This window comes from Anomaloglossus baeobatrachus, chromosome 7, assembly GCF_048569485.1.
Source record: "Anomaloglossus baeobatrachus isolate aAnoBae1 chromosome 7, aAnoBae1.hap1, whole genome shotgun sequence".
NCBI lineage: Eukaryota > Metazoa > Chordata > Amphibia > Anura > Aromobatidae > Anomaloglossus > Anomaloglossus baeobatrachus.
Window position 1 is genome coordinate 297,531,647 of NC_134359.1, and position 15,705 is coordinate 297,547,351.

At 46.6% G+C, this 15,705-nt stretch overlaps 1 protein-coding gene across 1 annotated transcript in view; it reads right to left on the reverse strand.

Moving 5' to 3' along the window:
• LOC142246484 (uncharacterized) overlaps positions 1–9,190 on the reverse strand; it is a 61,048-nt gene extending 51,858 nt beyond the window's left edge. Inside the window, exon 1 of the mRNA XM_075319546.1 lies at positions 9,119–9,190. Coding sequence (XP_075175661.1) covers positions 9,119–9,164 — 46 coding nt within the window. The 5' untranslated portion in view covers positions 9,165–9,190. The remainder of the gene's footprint in view (positions 1–9,118) is intronic.
• Positions 9,191–15,705: the final 6,515 nt, after the last annotated feature.

Here is a 15,705-nt window from a genome sequence, read left to right on the forward strand (position 1 = left end):
TGACCCAAGAACGTTCTTCCATGGCATTACATTTATTTAATCGTATGAACGTATATCTTACCATCATATAAAAATAAACACCAGACAATAGACAGTGATTTAAAAATATCAAAAGGATAAAAATCAAATTTGAATATCAAGATTTTCTATATATGCAATAGCGTTATCATTTACAAAATAGAAATCCTTCTTGTCACCACGGTAGGATCTCAGGGGGCTCCTCAACAATGTGCTGGATAGTTTGATGATCTGCTCCACAGTCACAGGTCGGAGAGTCATATTTTCCCCACTTATACATAAAATCTGCACAGACGCCAAAGTTTGTTCTGATACGATTTAGAGTAACCCATGTTTTCCTTGGTAGATTGAAGCCTGGTGGAGGGTTTTGTAAATTAGGGAACATTTGGGGATCACCGTCTACTACATTGACCCAAAGTTCTCGCCATTTCTCCTCTAAATTGAAGTTTTGTTCATGCATGGTGATTGCAGTTCGGATGGGTGGATGTCTTGATTTCAATCGTTGTATTGTAACATCTCTGATATTTTGGTGTATTGGAAGTTTTTCATTATTCACTACTTTAGTGTACTCTTTAAGTAGGAGCTTTTGTCTTCTTAGATTTGCGGGTGCGATATGACCCAGCACAGGTAACCAGTGACCAGGTGTAGGTCTAATAGCACCAGATATTATACGCAAAGAGTTGTTCAGCTGAGTGTCAATTAAGTTTACATGACAGCTATTTAACCATGCTGGAGCCCAGTATTCTGCAGCAGAGTACACCAGGGCAAGAGTAGATGTTCTCAAAACAGATGTTGCCGAGCCCCATGAGGATCCACAAAGTTTCTGAATAATATTATTACGTGCTTTCAGTTTCTGTGCCAATTTATCCAGATGGGATTTAAAAGTTAGACTTCTATCAAGGTTGACACCTAAGTACTTAGGATTGAAATTGTGTTTAACAGATTGGCCTTCAAATTGTACTTTAAGTTCAGTCTTGGCACTTGCATTGTGTAAATGAAAGCAACAAACTTCCGTTTTTGATGGGTTAGGTTTTAGGCTATGTTCACACACTGCATTTGGCTATGTTCACACACTGCATTTTTTACCTGCGTTTTTGGTCCGTTTTTGCTGCAGAAATTTCTTGAGAAATTCTTGTAATCTTTCTGCAGACATTCCCCAGCAAAACCTATGGGGAAAAAAATTAGCTGTGCGCACACTGCGTTTTTTTCTTAAGAAAATTCTTTCAGTAGATTTTCTTAAGAAAAAGAATGAGCATGTCACTTCTTTTCTGCAGCTAACTGCGTTATTTCACTCCATTGACTGTAATGTAATCATGAAATAGCGCAGGAATAACGCAGGTAGCAAGTGATGTGCGCTATTCCTGCGTTATTCCCGCGTTATACCTGCGTTATTTTGCGTTTTCGGGACATTGTGTACTTCCCTGCACTACGTTTTGCAGGGAAGTGATGTCACTAGGACAGGAAGAGGAAGGAGAAGAGAAAAAAAAAGCGTGGGCTCCGCCGTATTTTTACCGTCCAGCCGGGTAAGCACACAGCGGCGGCCCGGTATTCTCAGGCTGGGGAGAGCGAGGGACAGGGTTAATGCCCCCTCCCCCTCCCGCAGCTGAGAATATCAGCCGCAGCTGCCCCGGGACTGTCGCATCCATTATGCGACAATCCCGGCATGTCCCAGGCTCTTCCAGATGCCGTGATGCGGGGGGCAATCCAGGTAATATGGAGTTAACGGCAACTAATAGCTGCCGCTAAGTCCAAGATTAGTGATGGCAGCGTCTATGACACGCCGTCACTAATCTGAAAGTGAAAGTAAAGAAACACTCACAAACCGAAAAATCCTTTATTTTGAATAAAAGACAAAAAGCCCCTCTTTCTCCAGTGTATTAACCCCTCCCAGACACAGCTCCGACGTAATCCACAGCGATGTCCCCCGGCGCTTCCAGCCCTGCTCCAGCCGCGTGTGACAGTTCTCCACGGGTCAGTGAGCGACTGCTGAATCCGGCTCCTGAGCGTGGCCGCGGGTAACTACAGGACATCTCTCACGGCCGGTGATGTGAACACACTACCGGCCATGAGAAGTGCAGTGTGTGGGGGGAAACATGATAAATAAAGCTGGAATATCCATCCCTCTATTATCTAGCCCTCTATCGATCTATCTATCCCTCTATCTATCCATCCCTCTATCTATCTATCTATCTATCCCTCTATCTATCTATCCCTCTATCTATCCCTCTATTATCCTATCTATCTATATTATCTATCTATCTATCCCTCTATCTATCTATCCCTCTATCTATCTATCCCTCTATCTATCTATCCCTCTATCTATCTATCTATCCCTCTATCTATCTATCCCTCTATCTATCCCTCTATTATCCTATCTATCTATATTATCTATCTATCTATCCCTCTATCTATCTATCCCTCTATCTATCTATCCCTCTATCTATCTATCCATCTATCCCTCTATCTATCTATCCCTCTATTATCCTATCTATCTATATTATCTATCTATCCCTCTATTATCCTATCTATCTATATTATCTATCTATCTATACCCCTAAATATCTATTATCTATCTATATCTATCTATCTATTATCTATCTTTCTATATTATGTCTATCTTTCTATATTATCTATTCTTCTGTCGATCTATCATCTGTCTATCTCCCTAAATATCTATCTGTTATCTATCTATTATCTATCTATACCCCTAAATATCTATTATCTATCTATATCCCTCTATCTATTATCTATCCCTCTATACTCTATCTATTCCCCTAAATATCTATCTATCATATATCTATCTCTGTATTATCTATTTTTTTTTATTATTTTCAATGTGCTTTATTGCTGTAAAGGCATTAAAAAATGCAGGGACCAACATGAAAGAAAACGCACCAAAAACGCATGAAAAACGCACCTGCGTTATTGGTGCGTTTTTAACACAGGTGCGCTAATCCTTCACTCTCAAGAAATTTCTTAAGAAAAATCATTTTTCTAGTGTGAACATAGCCTTAATCTCCATTGTCGGAAGTACTTTCCCATTACACTAAGATCTTTTGTAAGAACGTCCTCTGCTTCCTCCATTGTTTTGCTTACCATAGCAAGTGCCCAGTCATCGGCATATCTAAATTTCCGTGACACTGTTTTAGGAATATCAGCTAGGTACAGGGCAAACAGGAGAGGTGCCAGCACTGATCCCTGGGCCAGTCCGTTGTTTAAAGATTTCTTACAACTGGTTGAATTGCCCATAATAAGATGAAAAGTTCGATTTGCAATCATATTGTTCAAGAGGTACATCATTTTCTTACATGGAATCACCTTCAGAAATTTATATAAAAGTCCTTCCCTCCACACAGTATCATATGCAGCAGAGAGATCGATAAACGCCACTGAAACTTTCTTGTTCTTCTGGAATTCAGCTTCAATGAGAGTTGTCAAAGCTAAGACTTGGTCACTACAGTTTCGAGCAGGTCTGAAGCCGGCTCGCTCTATAGGTATTGAGTCGAAAATCTTTAGACTGATCTTGTTATATATTAAGCGTTCTAAGAGCTTATATAAGCAACTCAACAAGGCAATGGGTCTATAGCTTGATGGATTATCTTCAGGCTTCCCAGGTTTTAACAATGCAATTATTTTGGCATGTTTTAATTTACTAGGGACTTGAGCATTCTCCATAATATCTGAGAAGAACTTTGCCATCCATTTTTTCGCATAAGGTCCACAGTTTTTGAGAAATTCAGGATGGATCCCATCAAAGCCGGGAGCTTTGTTAAAGGGAACCTGTCAGCAGAAATGTCCCCTAAAACCTAACAGATTCCCCCTCTGCAGCTCCTGGGCTGCATTCTTTAAAGGTCCCTGTTATGATTGTGCCCACTTTCTGACCGAAAAAAAGTGTTTATAAAGTTGTACCTTTTTGGCTTCTGATTCTGTAAATCCGTCACGGGGGCGGGCTGCCTGATGGCCGTTATTCTGCCCCCTGGTCCTGTATGCCGCCCCCATCGCTGATTTCAATACTTCTGGACGCCGCCCACTGCTCCAGCCATCCCCGCGCATGCCCAGTGCCCATCTCTCGGGGATGAGCACTGTGCCCAGCGTCACGTGCACGCAGGGTTAAGATTATGGGCGGTGCTGTGATGTTTATTCCTAAGCAACCGCCCATAATCGCGGGACCGCGCTTTCGGTGTAGTCACTGCTCCGCGCTCTTCCCATCTATTTCCTGCCTCGGGGCAAGATGGGAAGGAGGCGAAGTGAGGTCAGCAGCAGCGCGCTTGCGCAGAAAGAAGCAGGCCGAGGGGGAAAGCGCGGTCCCGCGATTATGGGCGGTTGCTTAGGAATAAACATCACAGCACCGCCCATAATCTTAACCCTGCGTGCACGTCACCACCGGTGACGCTGGGCACAGTGCTCATCCCCGAGAGATGGGCACTGGGCATGCGCGGGGATGGCTGGAGCAGTGGGCGGCGTCCAGAAGTATTGAAATCAGCGATGGGGGCGGCATACAGGACCAGGGGGCAGAATAACGGCCATCAGGCAGCCCGCCCCCGTGACGGATTTACAGAATCAGAAGCCAAAAAGGTACAACTTTATAAACACTTTTTTTCGGTCAGAAAGTGGGCACAATCATAACAGGGACCTTTATAGAATGCAGCCCAGGAGCTGCAGAGGGGGAATCTGTTAGGTTTTAGGGGACATTTCTGCTGACAGGTTCCCTTTAATTTTAGTTTCAGCAAGGGCAATTTCAATGTCACAGGTTGTAAAAGCACGTGAGTATTCTTCAGATGGCGCCACTGATGATTTTAGTAGCTTAAACTTACTTTTAACTTCTATGGTGTGAGGTCGGTCTTTTGGGCTTCTTGATATGTTCACAATATGTGCTGCAATTTGATTTGAAGTTATAGAATTCGTTTTGTGCTTTACTTTACGATTTCCTTCTAGTTTTCTTAGAAGAGACCATGCTTTTCTACTGGACATTTTAAAGTCCAAATTCTCAACTGTTTCCATCCATTTAATACAACGTGCTGCATTCAGTTTGTTCAACAATTCCTCACCAATTTCACCATCTTCACTCTCAAGAAATTGTCTGTACAGTTGTTCACATTCATCAGACCATCCTGGGATATATTCTTTGCGAAAGCCACGTGGTATTGATTTCCAATCCAATTTGTTTTAAATGGATAACCCCTTTAAAAAAGGGAAAAAGAAAGAAAATATTCTCGATGGGTCATATCCTGACCCAAGAACGTTCTTCCATGGCATTACATGACTGCTTATAAGTACAAACATATATTTTAATGAAAAGAATTAAGGAGCATAGAAAGTGGCAGTACAATGCCCACCATTTTCTTCATTTCTGCCAAGAATGTCAGAGCGGCTGACAGTGGCTTTCCTCATTCCCTATAATTGAGTCATTCTGAAGTTGAACTATATACTACTTATAACCAGGGCCGTCAGTGTCTGTAACTATCCTGCTTAAAGGTGAAGTGCACACACAACAATCTTCTGATAGGAATAGATATCATATATTCTACCCGATTTTCAGAAAGGCTGTATAGATGTCGGACCCCTTTAGCACGGCTCAGTATTTAGTTACTGGGGGTCTGGCATAATACTCTGAGCACAATCATGTGAATGTCTTCTTCCTTGTATATCAGAAATCATCTGCATTTCCCCATCACTGGGGTTTTCCCACTTTAACATAAATCAAACTGATATTCAGAAATTTCCCAATGTGCTTTCTATATATTTTCTGTTTCGCTTCCTCATCACGTGTAAGAACTCTGCTTGCTGTATTTAATGAGAAAAAAATGTTACTGCCAAACTCGGAGACTAAAAATGTCAGCCATTGAGAAGTACTGTATAATGGCCCTTGTGTTGGCACCCTCCTACATCTCCTGCCTCTTCTCTTCCTATCACCCCACCCGTCCTCTCCACAGTGCTGCACCCCCTATATCTCCACCCTCATCTCTGTCTATCACCCTAGTCGTTCTCTACGCTCTTCAAACAACGTTCGACTTAAGCGGTATTTACAAGCAACGACATCGCTAACGAGATGTCATTGGGGGTCACGAAATTCGTGACGCACATCCAGCCTCGTTAGTGACATCGTTGTGTGTGACAAGTACGAGAGACCGCTAACTATGCAAAATACTCACCAAATCATTGATTGTTGACATGGCGTCCATTTCCCAAATGTCATTGCTGATTTTGGATGCAGGTTGTTGGTCGTTCCTGAGGCAGCACACATCGCTACGTGAGACACCCCAGGAACGACGAACAACACCGTACCTGCTTCCTCTGGCAACGAGGTGGGCGTGGCTTTCATGCGGCTGCTCTCCGCCCCTCCGCTTCTATTGGACGCCTGCCGTGTGACATCGCTGTGACGCCACACTAACCGCCCCCTTAGAAAAGAGGCTGTTTGCCGGCCACAGCGACGTCGCTAGGCAGGTAAGTATGTGTGACGGGTACTTGCGATTTTGTACACCACAGGCAGCGATTTGCCCGTGACGCACAAACGACGGGGGCGGGTGCTTTCATGAGTGACATCACTAGCGATGTCGCTGTGTGTAAAGCAGCCTTAACATCCACACTAATCCGAACCTCCCACTCCCGGATCCAAGACTTCTCCCGAGCTGCACCAGTCCTCTGGAATTCTCTACCCCCAAGAAGCTAGGACGAATCACAACTCACTCAGCTTCAGATGCTCCAAAAAAACACATCTTGTTAGGGCGGCCTATCACAATCCCTATCCTAATTAAATTCACATAGTCCCTCCACAACCTCTTAGAACATAACTTCACCGCACCCAAATGCATCTCAAGGTTCTGGTAGCCTTTATCTATCCCCCATTTCTTTGCGATGGCTGGATTGTCATTGTAAATAAGCCCCTGTACCTTGTCCCGCCCCCCACCTCATGGTCGATTATAAGCTCTCACGAGCAGGGTTGTATTTTTTACTCTAATTATTGTATTTTCTATAACTGTTATTTGTTTGACTATGATCCTACTGAATTGTAAAGCGCTGCAGAATATGTTGGTGCTATAGAAATAAAGATTATTATTATAATTATTGTATTATTGTATGTATTGTATTATTATATGGCCCCGTCCATTCTGAGAAAAGTAAAACCTTTCCGTGAGGTCCATATACTTAAGTTCAATTCCCTTTCAAGGTGTTTTGGACTTTATTATACTCCGGTCACGTTTGTACAAGTGATTTATTAACTCTCGGCCGGCCTTTACAGTATCTGTGGTGATGACCTTTAATCCATCATATTGTAAGATCTATTATCTGTCCGGGGCTCAACATGTTGGGGGTTTTATGATATATTAGCCAACATTTTGAACAGAGGGCAATTTTAGTGAGTTGATACACACGGCACTTCTGGGGTGGTGAAAAATTAGGGTCCAAAACCGTCTCAAGTAGATGTAGAAACTTGGCGCTCAAGATCAATGTGAACAGTGGTATTTATTGTGAAGAACTTGTAGGACCAGCACAAGCACAGACGTTTCGGTCAAAAGACCTTCATCAGTGCGTGCAGAGGGTCCTCAGAAAGTATAATAGTGTGGTGAGCAGCGTTGCTGGGTATGACGCGGTTCTATATGCCACACATATGACACCGCGTCATACCCAGCAACGCCGCTCGCCACACTACTATACTTTCTGAGAACCCTCTGAACGCACACTGATGAAGGTCTTTTGCCCGAAACGTCTGTGATTGTGCTGGTCCTACAAGTTCTTCACAATAAAAAACACTATTCACATGGATCTAGAGTGCAATTTTAGTTTGAGATCTTTACATTTAGCCATTTCCTGCTCCGTGATGTATTTTTATATCATGGAGCAGTTCTGGGTTTATTAAACTGGAGGCAGCTCCACACTGGGCAGGTGTCAGTTGTTATACAATAATTGCCTCAAACAGCAGCGATCAGACCCATCTCTGATCACTGCAGTTTTACCACTTTAAAAGGGCTTTCCCCCACAAACAAATTTTATTTTAATCTCTAAGATCTTGGCATGATAATAATAATAATAATAATAATAAGTTCCAAAATTGGATGTGATTAGAATTTTTTTTTCCAATGCTGAGATAATCTTATATATGTGTTCCTGCTATGTGCTGTGTAATGGTCGTGTCTGACCGTACAGGGACAAGGTCTGATCATACCACATCTCCTGAGCCAGGGAGGACACAGAAGAGTATACAGACATTACAGCACAGGATCGCAAATTATTCTTTCCTTGAAATAACAATGTTTTACCTTACTGAAAGAATCAACTTTTTTTCTTCTGGTATGATCAGACAGGTCAGACACAGCCATTACACAGTACATAGCAGGGACACATATATAAGTTTATCTCAGCGCAGGAACATTTTATATAAATACATCCAATTGTGGAAATTATTATTATTCCAAGATCTATTGATTAAAAATAAACTTTAAAATTAACTTTGTTCGTGGGAAATCCCCTTTAAATATAGCTGTCAATCTCTGACAGTTCCCCTTCTCAGTTTGGGGGGGTATGAAGCATATACACCATGAGTACATTTCTTGCTGTTGTCCTTTGTGCCACAAAGCTCAGTCTTCTATATTTTCAGTACAATTACATAAACTGTATGAATATATGTACCAACCAGACGGGGCGCTTTTTTGGCCTGCGAAATCTTTGAAGATCTGCCATAGACGCGGAGCCTATCAATACACACGCTGGCTAATTACTTTGAATGAAAAATCGTCTATAAATATAGACAATCAAACTGCGCAAAAATTCCCATCCAGAAACACAGCAGCAGTTATTGAACTATCCCGTAAAAAAAGGTGTTAAGAAAAATATTTGGTTAACAAGTTAGCATGTATCATGAGGTTTATCTAAAAATTTTGAAAAATGTGATTGTACCCCTTCGGGATGACAGGAATTTTTTTGTTGCGCTCTCTTTGTACTGGGAAGGGATGAAAACCTAGTGAGTAGCTGTCAGTATATAGTGCAGAACACGCAATACGCAGGACATGCTCTGTATATGTATACGTATATAGAGCACAGTTCTACAAATCAACTAACATTTAAGCGAAGGACCCCCGAACCGCGACAGATTAACACTTACGTGTCTGGAACAGCAGAGGAAACAGCAAGAATCCGGGGAAAGCCATGAGACGAGTTCTTATGTGAAAGCTTCCTGAACCGTAAACCAGAAAAGGCTTTACAGATACTGGAATGTCACGAGTCACTGAGCAATGTAGAAAAATCCCTTTTTGTTTTGCTTTTAAAAGAAGAAGAAAAACAAATCGGGAACATTTCTGAAAACCTAAAAAAAAAAGCTGTGTTGTCCATAGGGACAATATAATATGCAGCACTCATGTTTATAAAGGACTATAAGGCTAGGTTCACACTGAGTTTCTCTCGGTGTTCAAAACCACAACAGCTTAAAAAAAATGCTCATTTTTTGGGGAAGTTTCTGGTGTGATTCTTTCTTTTTTTTGACGCAGATCTTGAAGCAGTTTTAATGAGTTTTTGTAGTTTAGTTACTGAAATGTTCTTTGCAGCCTTCTGATTGGACAGTGCACAGTTTGGAGAGACTATCTGAAGGGTATGTGCACATGAAAGACTCTTCCCATTCATTTCTTTTGTAAAACCACTTTGTCGTTCATATACTCAGTCTATTGACTATTTTTTTGCTTCAGGTTTTTAAAAACACCTGAAAAGAAGGGAATTTTGTTACTTACCGTAAATTCCTTTTCTTCTAGCTCCAATTGGGAGACCCAGACGATTGGGTGTATAGCTACTGCCTCCGGAGGCCACACAAAGTATTACACTAAAAAGTGTAAGGCCCCTCCCCTTCTGCCTATACACCCCCCGTGGGATCACGGGCTCCTCAGTTTTAGTGCAAAAGCAAGAAGGAGGAAAGCCAATAACTGGTTAAACAAATTCAATCCGAAGGAACATCGGAGAACTGAAACCATTCAACATGAACAACATGTGTACCCGAAAAAACCAAAAATCCCGAAGGAAACAGGGCGGGTGCTGGGTCTCCCAATTGGAGCTAGAAGAAAAGGAATTTACGGTAAGTAACAAAATTCCCTTCTTCTTCGGCGCTCCATTGGGAGACCCAGACGATTGGGACGTCCAAAAGCAGTCCCTGGGTGGGTAAATTAAAACCTCAAGTTAGGGCCGTAAAACAGCCCTTCCCTACATGGAGGCAACCGCCGCCTGCAGGACTCTTCTACCTAGGCTGGCATCCGCCTAAGCGTAGGTATGCACCTGATAATGCTTGGTGAAAGTGTGCAGACTCGACCAGGTAGCTGCCTGGCACACCTGCTGAGCCGTAGCCTGGTGCCGTAATGCCCAGGACGCACCCACGGCTCTGGTAGAATGGGCCTTCAGCCCTGATGGAACCGGAAGCCCAGCAGAACGGTAGGCTTCAAGAATTGGTTCCTTGATCCATCGAGCCAGGGTGGATTTGGAAGCCTGCGACCCTTTACGCTGACCAGAGTCAAGTACAAAGAGTGCATCCGAGCGGCGCAGGGGCGTCGTGCGGGAAATGTAGATTCTGAGTGCTCTCACCAGATCCAACAAATGCAAATCCATTTCATATCGATGAACTGGATGAGGACAAAAGGAAGGTAAGGAGATATCCTGATTGAGATGAAAGGGGGATACCACCTTAGGGAGAAACTCCGGAATCGGGCGCAGCACTACCTTGTCTTGGTGAAACACCAGGAAGGGAGCTTTGGCTGACCGCGCTGCTAGTTCGGACACTCTCCGAAGAGATGTGACCGCTGCCAGAAAGGCCACTTTCTGTGAAAGTCGAGAAGTGAAACATCCCTCAGAGGCTCGAAGGGCGGCTTCTGGAGAGCAACTAGTACCCTGTTCAGATCCCATGGGTCTAACGGCCTCTTGTACGGAGGGACAATGTGACAAACCCCCTGCAGGAACGTGCGTACCTGAGGAAGTCGTGCTAGGCGCTTCTGAAAGAATACAGACAGCGCTGGGACTTGTCCTTTAAGGGAGCCGAGCGACAAACCTTTTTCCAAACCAGATTGCAGGAAGGAAAGAAAAGTAGGCAATGCAAATGGCCAGGGAGACACTCCCTGAGCAGAGCACTAAGATAAGAATATCTTCCACGTCCTGTGGTAGATCTTGGCAGACGTCGGCTTCCTAGCCCGTCTCATGGTGGCAATGACGTCTTGAGATAATCCTGAAGACGCTAGGATCCAGGACTCAATGGCCACACAGTCAGGTTCAGGGCCGTAGAATTCAGACAGAAAAACGGCCCTTGGGACAGTAAGTCTGGCCGGTCTGGTAGTGCCCACGGTTGGCCGACCGTGAGATGCCACAGATCCGGGTACCACGACCTCCTCGGCCAGTCTGGGGCGACGAGGATGGCGCGGCGGCAATCGGAGCTGATCTTGCGTAGCACTCTGGGCAACAGTGCCAGAGGGGGAAACACATAGGGTAGCTGGAACTGCGACCCATCCCGAACTAAGGCGCCTGCCGCCAGAGCTCTTTGATCGTGAGACCGCGCCATGAAAATCGGGACCTTGTTGTTGTGCCGAGGCGCCATTAGGTCGACGTCCGGCATCCCCCAGCGGCTACAGATTTCCTGAAACACGTCCGGGTGCAGAGACCATTCCCCTGCGTCCATACCCTGGCGACTGAGGAAGTCTGCTTCCCAGTTTTCTACGCCCGGGATGTGAACTGCGGATATGGTGGATGCTCTGTCTTCCACCCACATCAGAATCGGCCGGACTGCCTGGGAGGCTTGCCGACTGCGTGTTCCGCCTTGGTGGTTGATGTATGCCACCGCTGTGGAGTTGTCCGACTGAATTCGGATCTGTTTGCCTTCCAGCCACTGCTGGAAGGCTTGCAGGGCAAGATACACTGCCCAGATTTCCAGAACATTGATCTGAAGGGTGGACTCTTGCTGAGTCCACGTACCCTGAGCCCTGTGGTGGAGAAAGACTGCTCCCCACCCTGACAGACTCGCGCCTGTCGTGACCACCGCCCAGGATGGGGGTAGGAAGGACTTTCCTTTTGACAATGAGGTGGGAAGAAGCCACCACTGAAGAGAGTCCTTGACCGTCTGAGAAAGGGAGACGTTCCTGTCTAGGGACGTCGACTTCCCATCCCATTGGCGGAGAATGTCCCATTGCAGTGGACGCAGATGAAACTGCGCGAAAGGGACTGCCTCCATTGCTGCTACCATCTTCGCTAAGAAGTGCATGAGGCGTCTTAAGGGGTGTGACTGGCCTTGAAGGAGAGACTGCACCCCCGTCTGTAGTGAACGCTGTTTGTCCAGCGGAAGCTTCACTATCGCTGAGAGAGTATGAAACTCCATGCCAAGATATGTCAGCGATTGGGTCGGGGTCAGAATTAACTTTGAAAAGTTGATGATCCACCCGAAACTCTGGAGAGTCTCCAGCGCAACGTTCAGGCCGTGTTGGCATGCCTCTTGAGAGGGTGCCTTGAGAAGTAGATCGTCCAAGTAAGGGATCACAGAGTGACCCTGAGAGTGCAGGACTGCTACCACTGCTGCCATGACCTTGGTGAAAACCCATGGGGCTGTCGCCAGACCGAAGGGCAGGGCTACGAACTGAAGATGCTCGTCTTCTATAACGAATCGTAGCAAACGCTGGTGCTCTGGAGCAATCGGCACGTGGAGATAAGCATCCTGATGTCTATTGATGCTAGGAAATCTCCTTGAGACATTGAGGCAATGACGGAGCGGAGGGATTTCATCCGGAACCGCCTGGTTTTCATGTGTTGGGCAGTTATAGGTCCAGAACGGAACGGAAAGAGCCGTCCTTTTTTGGCACCACAACCAGATTGGAGTAAAAACCGTGACCTTGTTCCTGCAGAGGAACAGGGATTACCACTCCTTCTGCCTGCAGAAGAGCATCGGCTCGGTCGGGAGGTGGGGAAGTTCTGAAGAATCGAGCCGGAGGACGAGCACAGAACTCTATCCTGTACACGTGAGACAAATGTCTCTCACCCACCGGTTTTTGACCTGTGGCAGCTAAATGTCGCCAAAGCGGGAGAGTCTGCCACCGACCGCGGATGCGGAGAGAGAGGGCTGAAAGTCATGAGGAAACCGCCTTGGTAGCGGTTCCTCCGGCTGCCTTCTTTGGGCGTGATTGAGCCCGCCAGGAATCTGAGTCCCTCTGAGCCTTTTGAGTCCTTATGGACGAGGAAAACTGGGACCTGCCCGAGCCTGGAAAGGACCGAAACCTCGACTGTCCTTTCCTCTGTTGGGTTTTGTTTGATCTGGGCTGGTGTAAGGAAGAATCCTTACCCTTGGACTGTTTAATGATTTCATCCAATCGCTCACCAAACAGTCTGACACCAGATAATGGCAAACTGGTTAAACACTTTTTGGAAGCAGAATCTGCCTTCCATTCCCTTAACCACAAGGCTCTGCGTAAAAACCACGGAGTTGGCGGACGCCACTGACGTACGGCTCGTAGAGTCCAGGACAGCATTAATAGCGTAAGTCGCAATGCAAACATATGCGAGGTTAAGGACGCCATCTGCGGCACAGATGTACGTGTGACGGTGTCCACCTGCGCAAGACCAGCTGAAATAGCTTGGAGCGCCCATACGGCTGCGAATGCCGGAGCAAACGACACGCCGATAGCTTCATAGACAGATTTCAACCAGAGGTCCATCTGTCTGTCAATGGCATCTTTAAGTGAAGTCCCATCTTCCACTGCAACTATGGATCTAGCCGCAAGCCTGGAGATTGGGGGGCCTTTGGACACTGGGTCCAGCGCTTGACCACGTCAGGGGGAAAGGGATAACGTGTATCCTAAAGACGTGTGGAGAAACGCTTGTCTGGATAAGCGTGGTGTTTCTGGACTGCTTCTCTGAAGTCAGAGTGGCCCAAAAAGTACTGAATTTACGCTTGGGATACCTGAAATGGAATTTCTCCTGCTGCGAAGCTGACTCCTCCACTGGAGGGGCTGAGGGAGAAATATCCACCAGTCTATTGATGGACGCTATGAGATCGTTCACTATGGCGTCACTATTAGGAGCATCCAGATTGAAAGCGGTCTCAGGATCAGAATCCTAATCAGCTACCTCTGCCTCATCATACAGAGAATCCTCTCGCTGAGACCCTGACCAGTGTGTGAAGTCGAGGGTCTCTCCCAGCGAGCTCGCTTAGGCTGACTGGGACTGTCGTCCGTGCAGAGCCTTCAGCCTGGGATGTATGGGACCCCCTTGGAGCACGTATTAGTTCCAACTGAGGGAGACCGGGGGGCATTGTTCAACAGTGCCCATTGTCTGAGTCACCGGCCTGGACTGCAAAGTTTCTAGAATCTTGGTCATAGTCCCAGACATTTTATCCGCAAAAAACTGCAAACTCTGTCCTCTGGACAGTTTCACAGGTGGCTCTCTCTGGGCCACCATTAGCAGAGACTCTACCCAATGGGGGTTAGTGGAACCTGCCGGTAAAACAGCCTCACATGCGGTACAGACAGCATAGAAAGCCTGTGCCTTGGCACCCTTGCTTTTCTGCGGACGACATGCTGTTGTCTCCTCAGAGCAATCCAGGGGTATATAGCCAAGAAGCGACCGTACAGTGCAAATATAGGTACAAGCATAAAGTACACAAAACACTGTGGCACTAGTGGGGTCAGCACCAAGGTGCTGCTTACCGCCCACTTAAGCGGGTGTGTGGTCGCCAGAATCCCTTGACCGGGTCTCCCAGAGCCTGTGTCCGTTCTCCAGCTTAGACTGCATGCAGGAATGGCTGCCGGCGTCCTGTGAAGAGGGGCGGGCCGTGGGCGTGCCCCAGACAAAGAGCGGGAAACTGGCGTCCCACTGTGCCCAGTGAGGGGGCTGGAGTATGTAAATAAGACTCCAGCCCTCGGTGCTGACCATTGTACAGCGTCCCGCCGCTTCCCTGACTGGCAGGCCCGGGGGCGGGAAGGAAACGAAACTAGGCCGCAAAAGCCGGGGACTCGATTTATAAGCACTGCCGTCGTAAAAGCACGGTCAGCGCGGAAGTCCCCGGCGCACCACAAGTCTCATCCGTGCCGCAGCTTCTAGCAGCGGCCGGCGCGGCAGTTTCCCACACATTAACTCACTCAGCTAAGCTGCAGTGAGTATAGCCCCAGCGCGCAGCGCTGTTGTCCCCGGCGCACTAACACACCCAGCATGCTGGTGTGTGTGTGCGTGGTCTGTACGGGGACACAGAGTACCTTAACGTTGCAGGGCCTTGTCCCTGACGATACTCAGCTCCATTCCAGCAGGATCTCCGGGTCTGTGGATGGAGCCCGGCCTCAGAGCCTGGAGGCCGGTAAGATCCCACTTCACCCAGAGCCCTCAGGGGGATGGGGAAGGAAAGCAGCATGTGGGCTCCAGCCTCCGTACCCGCAATGGGTACCTCAACCTTAACAAACACCGCCGACAAAAGTGGGGTGAGAAGGGAGCATGCTGGGGGCCCTAGTATGGGCCCTCTTTTCTTCCATCCGACATAGTCAGCAGCTGCTGCTGACTAAACAGTGGAGCTATGCGTGGATGTCTGACCTCCTTCGCACAAAGCAGAAAAACTGAGGAGCCCGTGATCCCACGGGGGGTGTATATGCAGAAGGGGAGGGGCCTTACACTTTTTAGTGTAATACTTTGTGTGGCCTCCGGAGGCAGTAGCTATACACCCAATCGTCTGGGTCTCCCAATGGAGCGCCGAAGAAA